This window comes from Coregonus clupeaformis, chromosome 5 (assembly GCF_020615455.1).
Source record: "Coregonus clupeaformis isolate EN_2021a chromosome 5, ASM2061545v1, whole genome shotgun sequence".
In the NCBI taxonomy this organism is placed as follows: domain Eukaryota; kingdom Metazoa; phylum Chordata; class Actinopteri; order Salmoniformes; family Salmonidae; genus Coregonus; species Coregonus clupeaformis.
In genome coordinates, this window is record NC_059196.1 from 44,623,177 (window position 1) to 44,637,719 (window position 14,543).

General features: G+C 42.3%; 1 protein-coding gene across 1 annotated transcript in view; it reads left to right on the forward strand.

The window, feature by feature from the left end:
• Positions 1-326: 326 nt before the first annotated feature.
• zmp:0000001236 (mastermind-like protein 2) overlaps positions 327-14,543 on the forward strand; it is a 134,514-nt gene continuing 120,297 nt past the window's right edge. The window contains exon 1 of the mRNA XM_041876701.2: positions 327-1,508. Coding sequence (XP_041732635.1) covers positions 1,098-1,508 — 411 coding nt within the window. The 5' untranslated portion in view covers positions 327-1,097. The remainder of the gene's footprint in view (positions 1,509-14,543) is intronic.

Genomic DNA, 14,543 nt, shown 5'->3' on the forward strand with positions numbered 1-14,543 from the left:
CTCTGTCCAGTCACCACAGCAGCATGGCCATCTCTCAGTGTCTCTGTCCAGTCACCACAGCAGCATGGCCATCTCTCAGTGTCTCTGTCCAGTCACCACAGCAGCATGGCCATCTCTCAGTGTCTCTGTCCAGTCACCACAGCAGCATGGCCATCTCTCAGGTGTCTCTGTCCAGTCACCACAGCAGCATGGCCATCTCTCAGTGTGTAGTTCATATTGCACTCCACTAGAGTGTGCGTTTGGGCACCATCATCCATATGCGTATTTCATGACCAAAGGAAGGAATGCTCATACAACGAGAGTCTAGTACCCCCGCAATTCCCGAGCCTCGATGTAGGCTACAGCTCGGACGGACAAATGATTGTCAATGGAATACTTGACACAGCCCAGCTCGAATCACTATCGGTTTGTGCGTCCGCTCCTCGGCGTTCCGTACCCTTATCTTTACAGTTTTGTTATTTTTCAGAATTGACCAAGATGTAGGCTAACCAGCTGTTTTTGATCCGGACGAGGGGAACGGGAAAAAAATTGCAAATGTAAAAAACAAATAATGTCGTGAGTCGCTGGAAGTTTCGTGCGTTTTCCCATTAGAACGTTCTGATTTGGGGATGACTCGTCCACTTTGAATATACAGTTGATATTCATCGCAAAGTGTGGTAGGTTATTTTATGATCAGATGTAGGCTACTCTTTGTAACGCATTTTGCCATACGCTTCTAGTCAATTTGGGTACTAAAATGCTACTGTTCGTGATCTATTTAAGTTTTCGTCCTTTTTGTATTTTCTGTCGAATTACAGGAGACTGAAGTAGGCTAGGGTATCCACATTGCATGTGGTGTAGTCGGAACGGAATAGTCGGTCATCAAACCAGTAAAGGAACACTAGGACCTCGTGGGGACTTGTTCTTATCCAATTCGTGTAATAGTGGCAAATATATCTGCTCAAGTAGACTATTTTTTTTTTTTTTTATAAAAACGTTTTGAATGATTATTATTTCTTATCATTAGAGAGCTGTTTTATATTCCATGTTATTATTGTGGTCTCTGTAAAAGCTCGGGGAACCTTTTTGATCGAACTTCTTGCGGGGTGCCAGAGGGCATGGGAGAAGCAAGTCCCGCAGCAGGAGGGTTCGTACCAATGTTAGGTCTTGGTATGGTGGGCTCCATGCCAGTCGGGGGGGTTACGGGGCCGCTCGCGAGCTCCCGGGGCTCTGCCGTTCCGCAGCTTCACAGCGCCATAGTGGAACGGTTACGCGCGCGGATAGAACTGTGTCGAAGGCATCACTCCACCTGTGAGAACCGGTACCAGCGAGGCCAGGCCGAGAACTCTGACCGGGAACACGAGAGTACTCTTCACCTGCTGAACATTGTGCATCAGGGACCCGGGAATAGGAAAACCAAGGGGAGCCGGGCTTCGAACCAACAACCTCCAGACTACAGCAGAGTTAATGGAGAACAGAAATGCCAGAGCTCCTCAGAGGGAGACCAGAAGATCTCTACACGAATAGCAGTAAGTGATGATGATGATGACACTTGAGGGATTTTGGAATAAGATTACTTTATTCGTCAATTGTACAAGACATCCAACCGAAATTAGATTTCCACTTTATCCCAACCCCTCCCAAAGACGCACATACATATAGAGGTTGGAGCGGGTGCTGCCACACTTGGGCGCCTGTGCAGCAGTTGTGGTGGGGGGTTGCTCAAGGGCACAACGGCAGGCAATGGCATCTAGGATTTGATACCAGCAACCCTCTGGTTGCCAGCTCACTTCCCGCCTGATTTTTCCCATCAGACACGGGATTCAAACTGGCAACCTTCCAGTTGCTGGCTCGCCTCTCTAACTGCTAGGCTACATTACCTTCCGACCTGCAGTCTGTATCCCTAAATCCATCCCTAACTACACCCCTAACTACAGTCTGCAACACTAACCACCCCACTAACTACAGTCTGCATCCCTAACTACACCCCTAACTACAGTCTGCACCACTAACCACCCCACTAACTACAGTCTACATTGCTAAATACACCCCTAACTACAGTCTGCATCCCTAAATACACCCCTAACTACATTCATAAGTACATTCCTAACTACATTTTACATTTTACATTTTACAGTCTGCATATAACTACAGTCTGCATCCCTAAATACACCCCTAAGTGCATCCCTACATACATCACTAAATACATCCCTAACTACATCCCTAACTACAGTCTACATCCCTAACTACAGTCTACATCCCTAACTACAGTCTACATCCCTAACTACAGTCTACATCCCTAACTACAGTCTACATCCCTAACTACATCCCTAACTACAGTCTACATCCCTAACTACAGTATACATCCCTAACTACAGTCTACATCCCTAACTACAGTCTACATCCCTAACTACAGTCTACATCCCTAACTACAGTCTACATCCCTAACTACAGTCTACATCCCTAACTACAGTCTACATCCCTAACTACAGTCTACATCCCTAACTACAGTCTACATCCCTAACTACAGTCTACATCCCTAACTACAGTCTACATCCCTAACTACAGTCTACATCCCTAACTACAGTCTACATCCCTAACTACAGTCTACATCCCTAACTACATCCCTAACTACAGTCTACATCCCTAACTACAGTCTACATCCCTAACTACAGTCTACATCCCTAACTACAGTCTACATCCCTAACTACATCCCTAACTACAGTCTACATCCTAACTACAGTCTACATCCTAACTACAGTCTACATCCCTAACTACAGTCTACATCCCTAACTACAGTCTACATCCCTAACTACAGTCTACATCCCTAACTACATCCCTAACTACAGTCTACATCCCTAACTACAGTCTACATCCCTAACTACATCCCTAACTACAGTCTACATCCCTAACTACAGTCTACATCCCTAACTACAGTCTACATCCCTAACTACAGTCTACATCCCTAACTACAGTCTACATCCCTAACTACAGTCTACATCTCTAACTACAGTCTACATCCCTAACTACAGTCTACATCCTAACTACATCCCTAACTACAGTCTACATCCCTAACTACAGTCTACATCCCTAACTACAGTCTACATCCCTAACTACAGTCTACATCCCTAACTACAGTCTACATCCTTAACTCTAATGTTGTTGATGGATAAAAAGTATCAAAATGAATCTTACTTTGGAGGATGCATGTAAGGACAGTTATGAAAATTGCACTTGACAGTCAAAGTGCTAGAAAGGTAAAGGTGTCAGGATAACATGAACCAAAACGTTCCAACCCTCTGCAAACAAAATCCATTAATTTTGACTAGAGTGGGTGTGTGTGAATGTGTGTTAAAAATCTCTCTGAGACAATTTACATGTATATACACAGTACCAGTCGAAAGTTTGGACACACCTACTCATTCAAGGGTTTTTCTTTATTTTTACTATTTTCTACATTGTAGAATAATAGTGAAGACATCAAAACTGTGAAATAACACATATGGAATCATGTAGTAACCCAAAAAGTGTTAAACAAATCAAAATATATTTGAGATTCTTCAAAGTAGCCACCCTTTTGCCTTGATGACAGCTTTGCACACTCTTGGCATTCTCTCAACCAGCTTCACCTAGAATGCTTTTCCAACAGTCTTGAAGGAGTTCCCACATATGCTGAGCACTTGTTGGCTGCTTTTCCTTCCCTCTGCGGTCCAACTCATCCCAAACCATCTCAATTGGGTTGAGGTCGGGTGATTGTGGAGGCCAGGTCATCTGATGCAGCACTCTCCTTCTTGGTAAAATAGCCCTTACACAGCCTGGAGGTGTGTTGGGTCATTGTCCTGTTGAAAAACAAATGATAGTCCCACTAAGCGCAAACCAGATGGGATGGCGTATCGCTGCAGAATGCTGTGGTAGCCATGCTGGTTAAGTGTGCCTTGAATTTTAAATAAATCACAGACAGTGTCACTAGCAAAGCACCCCCACACCATCACACCTCCTCCTCCATGCTTCATGGTGGGAACCACACATGCGGAGATCATCCGTTCACCTACTCTACATCTCACAAAGACACAGCGGTTGGAACCAAAAATCGCGAATTTGGACTCATCAGACCAAAGGACAGATTTCCACCGGTCTAATATCGATTGCTCGTGTTTCTTGGCCCAAGCATGTCTCTTCTTCTTATTGGTGTCCTTTAGTAGTGGTTCATTTGCAGCAATTCGACCATGAAGGCCTGATTCACACAGTCTCCTCTGAACAGTTGATGTTGAGATGTCTGTTACATGAACTCTGTGAAGCATTTATTTGGGCTGAAGTTTCTGAGGCTGGAAACTGTAATGAACTTATCCTCTGCAGCAAAGGTAACTCTGGGTCTTCCATTCCTGTGGCGGTCCTCATGAGAGCCAGTTTCATCATAGCGCTTGATGGTTTTTGCAAATGCACTTGAAGAAACTTTAAAAGTTCTTGAAATGTTCCGTATTGACTGACCTTCATGTCTTAAAGTAATGATGGACTGTCATTTCTCTTTGCTTATTTGAGCTGTTCTTGCCATAATATGGACTTGGTCTTTTACCAAATAGGGCTATCTTCTGTATACCACCCCTACCTTGTCACAATGCAATTGATTGGCTCAAACACATTAAGAAGGAAATACATTCCATAAATTCACTTTTAACAAGGCACACCTGTTAATTGAAATGCATTCCAGGTGACTACCTCATGAAGCTGGTTGAGAGAATGCCAAGAGTGTGCAAAGGGTGGCTATTTGAATAATCTCAAATATAAAATATATTTGTTTAACACTTTTTTGGTTACTACATGATTCCATATGTGTTATTTCATAGTTTTGATGTCTTAACTATTATTCTACAATGTAGAAAATAGTCAAAATAAAGAAAAAGACTTCAATGAGTAGGTGTGTCCAAACTTTTGAGTGGTACTGTGGATATATATATATATATATATATATATTCCGGACTCTGACATTGCTTCTTCCGATATTTCTTAATTACTTCCTGGATTATGTGTGTATTGGTAGGTATTACTGCACTGTTGGAGCTAGAAACACTATAGTTTCACTACAAATGCAATAACATCTGCAAAACTGTGTACGCGACCAATAAACTTGAATTTGATTTGATGCACACACACACACACACACACACTTTTACCCTCATCACATGCTGCTGCTACTCTGTTCTTTATTTTACTCTTATTAGTATCTATCCTGATGCCTAGTCACTTTACCCTGCCTTCATGTACATATCTACCTCAAATACCTTATTATTATCTATCCTGATGCCTAGTCACTTTACCCTGCCTTCATGTACATATCTACCTCAAATACCTTATTATTATCTATCCTGATGCCTAGTCACTTTACCCTGCCTTCATGTACATATCTACCTCAAATACCTTATTATTATCTATCCTGATGCCTAGTCACTTTACCCTGCCTTCATGTACATATCTACCTCAAATACCTTATTATTATCTATCCTGATGCCTAGTCACTTTACCCTGCCTTCATGTACATATCTACCTCAAATACCTTATTATTATCTATCCTGATGCCTAGTCACTTTACCCTGCCTTCATGTACATATCTACCTCAAATACCTTATTATTATCTATCCTGATGCCTAGTCACTTTACCCTGCCTTCATGTACATATCTACCTCAAATACCTTATTATTATCTATCCTGATGCCTAGTCACTTTACCCTGCCTTCATGTACATATCTACCTCAAATACCTTATTATTATCTATCCTGATGCCTAGTCACTTTACCCTGCCTTCATGTACATATCTACCTCAAATACCTTATTATTATCTATCCTGATGCCTAGTCACTTTACCCTGCCTTCATGTACATATCTACCTCAAATACCTTATTATTATCTATCCTGATGCCTAGTCACTTTACCCTGCCTTCATGTACATATCTACCTCAAATACCTTATTATTATCTATCCTGATGCCTAGTCACTTTACCCTGCCTTCATGTACATATCTACCTCAAATACCTTATTATTATCTATCCTGATGCCTAGTCACTTTACCCTGCCTTCATGTACATATCTACCTCAAATACCTTATTATTATCTATCCTGATGCCTAGTCACTTTACCCTGCCTTCATGTACATATCTACCTCAAATACTTCATACCCCTGCACATTGGTACTGGTACTTCCTGTATATAGCTCCACATTGATCTGGTACTGGTACTTCCTGTATATAGCTCCACATTGATCTGGTACTGGTACTCCCTGTATATAGCTCCACATTGATCTGGTACAGGTACTCCCTGTATATAGATCCACATTGATCTGGTACTTCCTGTATATAGCTCCACATTGATCTGGTACTCCCTGTATATAGCTCCACATTGATCTGGTACTGGTACTTCCTGTATATAGCTCCACATTGATCTGGTACTGGTACTGCCTGTATATAGCTACACATTGATCTGGTACTTCCTGTATATAGCTCCACATTGATCTGGTACTTCCTGTATATAGCTCCACATTGATCTGGTACTGGTACTCCCTGTATATAGCTCCACATTGATCTGGTACTGGTACTCCCTGTATATAGCTACACATTGATCTGGTACTTCCTGTATATAGCTCCACATTGATCTGGTACTGTTACTCCCTGTATATAGCTCCACATTGATCTGGTACAGGTACTTCCTGTATATAGCTCCACATTGATCTGGTACTCCCTGTATATAGCTCCACGTTGATCTGGTACTGGTACTTCCTGTATCTAGCTCCACATTGATCTGGTACTGGTACTTCCTGTATATAGCTCCATATTGATCTGGTACTGGTACTTCCTGTATATAGCTCCACATTGATCTGGTACATGTACTTCCTGTATATAGCTCCACATTGATCTGGTACTGGTACTTCCTGTATATAGCTCCATATTGATCTGGTACTGGTACTCCCTGTATATAGCTCCACATTGTTCTGGTACTTCCTGTATATAGCTCCACATTGATCTGGTACTGGTACTTCCTGTATATAGCTCCACATTGATCTGGTACTGGTACTGCCTGTATATAGCTCCACATTGATCTGGTACTCCCTGTATATAGCTCCACGTTGATCTGGTACTGGTACTTCCTGTATATAGCTCCACATTGATCTGGTACTGGTACTTCCTGTATATAGCTCCACATTGATCTGGTACTGGTATTTCCTGTATATAGCTCCACATTGATCTGGTACATCCTGTATATAGCTCCACATTGATCTGGTACTGGTACTCCCTGTATATAGCTCCACATTGATCTGGTACTGGTACTTCCTGTAAATAGCTCCACATTGATCTGGTACTGGTACTCCCTGTATATAGCTCCACATTGTTCTGGTACTTCCTGTATATAGCTCCATATTGATCTGGTACTGGTACTCCCTGTATATAGCTCCACATTGATCTGGTACTGGTACTTCCTGTATATAGCTCCACATTGATCTGGTACTGGTACTCCCTGTATATAGCTCCACATTGATCTGGTACTGGTACTTCCTGTATATAGCTCCACATTGATCTGGTACTGGTACTGCCTGTATATAGCTCCACATTGATCTGGTACTGGTACTTCCTGTATATAGCTCCTTATTGATCTGGTACTGGTACTTCCTGTATATAGCTCCACATTGATCTGGTACTGGTACTCCCTGTATATAGCTCCACATTGATCTGGTACTGGTACTTCCTGTATATAGCTCCTTATTGATCTGGTACTCCCTGTATATAGCTACACATTGATCTGGTACTCCCTGTATATAGGTCCACATTGATCTGGTACTTCCTGTATATAGCTCCATTCTTGTGTATTTTATTCCTCTTGTGTTACTATTTTTAATTTGTATTATAATTGTTTTAAAGCATTGTTGGGGTGAGCTCATAAGCAAGCATTTCACGGTTAAGTCTACACCCGTTGTATTCGGGGCGTGTGGCTTATCTTATTTGAATATAGACGTTTGCATTATACTAAGTAACTCCTCTATAATGCAGATACAGGCATTGATAGTATTTCCCTAAACATTTTTTTATTACATTTGCTTTTATAATGAATAATAACATGATTCCCCAATCATCCATATTTATTCTGAAGGGTGTAGAAAATACACATTTATGTGCAACTCATTTACATACTCAGTAGGAGAGTATCTGTTACGTTCTATACCAGTACTGCTAATGGACACACTAAGGAGGAAAGCTCAGAAGACTGTCTGAGTTTCTCTGTGTGTGTGTGTGTGTGTGTGTGTGCCAACCGTTTGCCTGTGAATTTGCTGATTTGACCAGTTTCCTGTGCTGTATGAGGCATCTATGGTAAGGGACACGGCCGACCAGCCAAGCTGAGGTGGGAGATTTATCTGGTTGTTTTTCTCTCATTAGCCCCCGGGGAGTTGGACATGCAGACTATAGGCTATGAAACGGTTCCCAAGGAATGTTTCAATATCATGTCAAAATGGGAGAGATGAGACTATATTTGCAAGCGTCTGTCTGGCTGTCTGTCTCTCTCTCTCTCTCTCCCCCCCCCTCCCCTCTCTCTCTCTTTCTTTCTCTCTCCCCCCTTCCGCCCCTCTCTCTCTCTCTCCTCCCCCCTCCTCTCTCTCTCTCTCCCCCCCCTCCTCTCTCTCTCTCCTCCCCCCTCCTCTCTCTCTCTCTCCTCCCCCTCCTCTCTCTCTCCTCCCTCCTCTCTCTCTCTCCTCCCCCTCATCTCTCTCTCCTCCCCCCCTCATCTCTCTCTCTCTCCTCCCCCTCCTCTCTCTCTCTCCTCCCCTCCTCTCTCTCTCCTCCCCCCTCATCTCTCTCTCTCTCCTCCCCCCTCCTCTCTCTCTCTCTCTCTCCTCCATGATTCATATCGTTTATGGAAACAGATATTATTTTGCCTAATTTAGGGTAGCTTCCTTTAAATCATGAATTACATTACAGTAGGTTAAATACAGCGCTAACGTGCAATATTTTGTTATTTTTAGGTCAGTAATCTGGGGAGATTTTATAGATGCAGTATCAGTCAGTAATCTAGGGAGATTTTATAGATGCATTATCAGTCAGTAATCTAGGGAGATTTTATAGATGCAGTATCAGTCAGTAATCTAGGGAGATTTTATAGATGCAGTATCAGTCAGTAATCTAGGGAGATGTTATAGATGCATTATCAGTCAGTAATCTAGGGAGATTTTATAGATGCAGTATCATTCGTAATCTGGGTAGATTTGATAGATGCAGTATCAGTCAGTAATCTAGGTAGATTTTATAGATGCAGTATCAGTCAGTAATCTAGGGAGTTTTATAGATGCAGTATCAGTCAGTAATCTAGGGAGTTTTATAGATGCAGTATCAGTCAGTAATCTATGGAGTTTTATAGATGCAGTATCATTCGTAATCTGGGTAGATTTGATAGATGCAGTATCAGTCAGTAATCTAGGTAGATTTTATAGATGCAGTATCATTCGTAATCTGGGTAGATTTTATAGATATGCAGTATCAGTCAGTAATCTAGGTAGATTTTATAGATGCAGTATCAGTCAAATCAAATCAAATATTATTTAATAATAATATAATAATATGCCATTTAGCAGACGCTTTTATCCAAAGCGACTTACAGTCATGCGTGCATACATTTTTTTTTGTGTATGGGTGGTCCCGGGGATCGAACCCACTACCTTGGCGTTACAAGCGCCATGCTCTACCAGCTGAGCTACAGAGGACCACATCTGTCACATTTGTCACATACATTTGTCACGTATTTGTCACATACACGTGTTTAGCAGATATTATTGCGGGTGTAGCGAAATGCTTGTGCTTCTAGCTCCGACAGTGCAGTAATATCTAACATGTAATATCTAACAATTTCACAACATATACCCAATACACACAAAACTAGTAAGGAATGGAATTTAAGAAAATATACATATACGGACAAGCAATGACAGAGCGGCATGGACTAAGATACAGTAGAATAGTATAGAATGCAGTATATACATATGAGATGAGTAGTGCAAGATATGGAAACATTATTAAAGTGACTAGTGTTCCATTTCTTAAAGTGGCCAGTGATTTCAATAGGCAGCAGCAGCCTCTAATGTGCTAGTAATGGCTGTTTAACAGTCTGATGGCCTTGAGATAGAAACTGTTTTTCATTCTCTCGGTCCCAGCTATGATGCACCTGTACTGACCTCGCCTTCTGGATGATAGCGGGGTGAACAGTACGTGGCTCAGGTGGTTGATGTCCTTGATTATCTTTTTGGCCTTCCTGTGACATCGGGTGCTGTATGTGTCTTGGAGGGCGGGTAGTTTGCCCCCGGTAATGCATTCGGCAGACCGCACCACCCTCTGGAGAGCCCTGCGGTTGCGGGCGGTGCAGTTGCCGTAGCAGGCGGTGATACAGCCCGACAGGATGCTCTCAATTGTGCATCTGTAAAAGTTTGTGAGGGTTTTAGGTGCCAAGCCAAATTTCTTCAGCCTCCTGAGGTTGAAGAGGCTCTGTTGCGCCTTCTTCAACACACTGTCTGCGTGGGTGGACCATTTCAGTTTGTCGGTGATGTGTACGGCAAGGAACTTGAAGCTTTCCACCTTCTCCACTGCGGTCCCGTCGATGTGGATAGGGGGGTGCACCCTCTTCTGTTTCCTGAAGTCCACGATCATCTCCTTTTTTATGTTGACGTTGAGTGAGAGGTTATTTTCCTGGCACCACACTCCCAGAGCCCTCACCTCTTCCCTGTAGGCAGTCTCGTCATTGTTGGTAATCAAGCCTACTACTGTTGTGTCGTCTGCAAACTTGATGATTGAGTTGGAGGCGTGCTTGGCCACGCAGTCATGGGTGAACAGGGAGTACAGGCACCCTTGTGGGGTCCCAGTGTTGAGGATCAGCGAAGTGGAGGTGTTGTTTCCTACCTTCACCACCTGGGGGCGGCCCGTCAGGAAGTCCAGGACCCAGTTGCACAGGGTGGGGTTCAGACCCAAGGCCTCGAGCTTGATGATGAGCTTGGAGGGTACTATGGTGTTGAATGCTGAGCTATAGTCAATGAACAGCATTCTTACATAGGTATTCCTCTTGTCCAGATGGGATAGGGCAGTGTGCAGTGTGATGGCGATTGCATCGTCTGTGGATCTATTGGGGCGGTAAGCAAATTGAAGTGGGTGTAGGGTGACCGGTAAGGTAGAGGTGATATGATCCTTGACTAGTCTCTCAAAGCACTTCATGATGACAGAGGTGAGTGCTACAGGGCGATAGTCATTTAGTTCAGTTACCTTTGCTTTCTTGGGTACAGGAACAATGGTGGCCATCTTGAAGCATGTGGGGACAGCAGACTGGGATAGGGAGAGATTGAATATGTCCATAAATACTCCAGCCAGCTGGTCTGCGCATGCTCTGAGGACGCGGCTAGGGATGCCGTCTGGGCCGGCAGCCTTGCGGGGGTTAACATGCTTAAATGTCATTTTTTTTTTTATTTTTTTTTTTACACACATATACATATACACACACATACATACATACATACACACACATACATATCCTTTAAAAAATATATATATATTCCCCTTTATTACTTTCCAACCCCACCACCCTTTCCCTACTTGGAGTAAACTAGTGAGCAACAACGCCTAGGCCTCTACTTCCAGCCCATACCCACTATCTACATTTTATGGACACAGTCAATTTTACAGTAATTACATTTGGTTTGTTCTTTCTCCTGAACTTCTTCTACTCTCAACCTCTCCGATCATTTTCATGATGTCCATCCGGTTTGCTTCTATATGCCATATCTTTCTAACTGTGCTCCTTCACAAAAGCTCCCAACCTACAACCTATATACTTATTATGGACACAGTATGCTTACATTATTAGTTATATTGTTATTATTTGTTGTTAGTTGTTTTAGTTAGTTGTTATTAGTCCCATCCTTCAATTCCATTCAACACCTCCCATCTATCTCTTAACACCATCCATATAGGATTTCTATTTGCCATATATAATACATGTATATATTTCAACTGTACTGTGATGTCTTACAAAAGTTCTGAACCATTCTATTCTCATTGCTTCTATAGATTGTGAATTGAAAATAAACATTTTTGCTAACATTATTATTATGTTATTGATCGATTGACTATGACTTTTCAGATCACCCAGTAATGCTATCTGCAGGGTTAGCTCCAGGTAAATATTGCAATCCTTCAGCCATTCCTGGACCTGTGACCAAAAACAAGCTACAAATGGACAGTACCAAAACAAATGATCTAATGATTCTGTCTCTTCACAGCAAAATCTGCAGAGCTGGGAAGATTGTATCCCCCATATAAATAACATTCTATTGGTTGCAAGAATTTTATATAATCATTTAAATTGAAAGATTCTATGTTTTGAATCCGGTGTCGTTTTGCGTATCAGTTCATAAACACTATGTCATGGGATCGGTACGTCAAAAATCTCTTCCCAACTATTTTGCAATCTATATGGGACGGCTGTCAATCCTTTGATCCTTAAATTAAACTGGTATCGTTTTTTATTTATCACAGTTTTCTTTAACCAATTATTGTCTTTAATGCAAGGCCGACAGACAAGTTCCTTACTTTCTCCCCCTTCCACTTTCCTCTTCCATTTTTGCGGTAAGGCTGCAATTATTTGGTTGTAATTTTGGGTAGAGCAGACATTTCCATATGTTTTTGTTAGCTGCATGTGCGACATAACTCCACCAGTCCTACCGATGATATCATTTACAAAGATTATACCTTTTTTAAACATTTTGTCAAAAAAAAAAGTTTTTTTGTCAATTAGTATATTTGAGTTTAACCACAATATTTGTTGCATTATTTGTTCTGTCGTTTCTGGAGGATTAAATTGAAATTGCAACCCACTTTCTATGGCTTGTTTTAGAAAATAGTGATATCTAGGAGATGATTTCCTTTTCAAATAACTGAAAGTGAGAGGTTGTAATCTAAATAAAACTAATTTGCTAGAGAACCAGTTCGGATTTAAGTATAACTTTTGTATGACTGAAGCTTTTAGTGATAGGTCTAATGCTTTAATATTTAATAATTTCTGTCCTCCGAATTCATATTCATTATATAAATAGGCCTTTCTTAATCACGTTGGCCACGGAGAAGGAGAGGCCACAGTCCTTGGTAGTGGGCCTCGTCAGTGGCACTGTGTTATCCTCAAAGCGGGCGAAGAAGGTGTTTAGCTTGTCTGGAAGCGAGACGTCGGTGACGTGACTGGTTTTCCTTTTGTAGTCCGTGATTGTCTGTAGACCCTGCCACATACGTCTCGTGTCTGAGCCGTTGAATTGCGACTCCACTTTGTCTCTATACTGATGTTTTGCCAGTTTAATTGCCTTGCGGAGTGAGTAGCTACACTGTTTGTATTCTGCCATATTCCCAGTCACCTTGCCATGGTTGAATATGGTGGTTCGCACTTTCAGATTGGCACGAATGCTGTCATCTATCCACGTTTCTGGTTAGGGTAGGTTTTAATAGTCACAGTGGGCACAACATCACCTATACACTTCCTGATAAACTCAGTCACCGTTTCAGTGTATTCGTCAAAATTATTTTCGGAAGCTACCCGGAACATATCCCAGTCCGTGTGATCAAAACAATCTTGAAGTGTGGATTCTGATTGGTCAGACCAGCGTTGAATAGTCCTTAGCACGGGTATTTCCTGTTTGAGTTTCTGCCTATAGGAAGGGAAGAGCAAAATGGAGTCGTGGTCAGATTTGCCGAATGGAGGGCGACGGGAGGGCCTTATAACCATCCCGGAAGTTTGAATAGCAATGGTCGAGGATTTTAGCAGCGCAAGTACAACAGTCGATAGTTCTCAAAATTTTCTTTGTTAAAATCCCCAGCTACAATAAATGCAGCCTCAGGATATGTGGTTTCAGTTTGCATAAAGTCCAGTGAAGTATCGGCTTGAGGGGGGATATGTAGCCCCGTGTAGCTCAGTTGGTAGAGCATGGCGCTTGCAACGCCAGGGTTGTGTGTTCGATTCCCACAGGGGGCCAGTATGAAAATGTATGCCCTCACTAACAGTAAGTCACTCTGGATAAGAGCGTCTGCTAAATGACGTAAATGTAAATGTTAATATACGCGGCCGTGACTATAACCGAAGAAAAAAGAGAATTATCTTGGGAGATAATACGGTCTGCATTTGATTGTGAGGTATTCTAGGTTGGGTGAACAGAAGGACTTGAGTTCCTGTATGTTACTACAATTACACCACGAGTTGTTAATCATGAAACACACACCTCCGCTCTTCTGCTTCCCGGAGAGATATTTATTCCTGTCTGCGCGATGAACTGAGAACCCCTGTGGCTGGACCGATTTCGACAGAATATCCCCAGAGAGTCATGTTTCCGTGAAACAAAGTATGTTACACGCCTTGATGTCTCTCTGGAAAGAAATCCTTTGAGTTCGTCGACCTTGTTAACCAGAGACTGAACATTAGCGAGTAGTATATTTGAAAGCGGTGGGTGGTGTGCGCGCCTCCTAAATCGAACCAGCAGGCCGCTCCGAGTGCCTCTCCTCCGCCGGCGATGT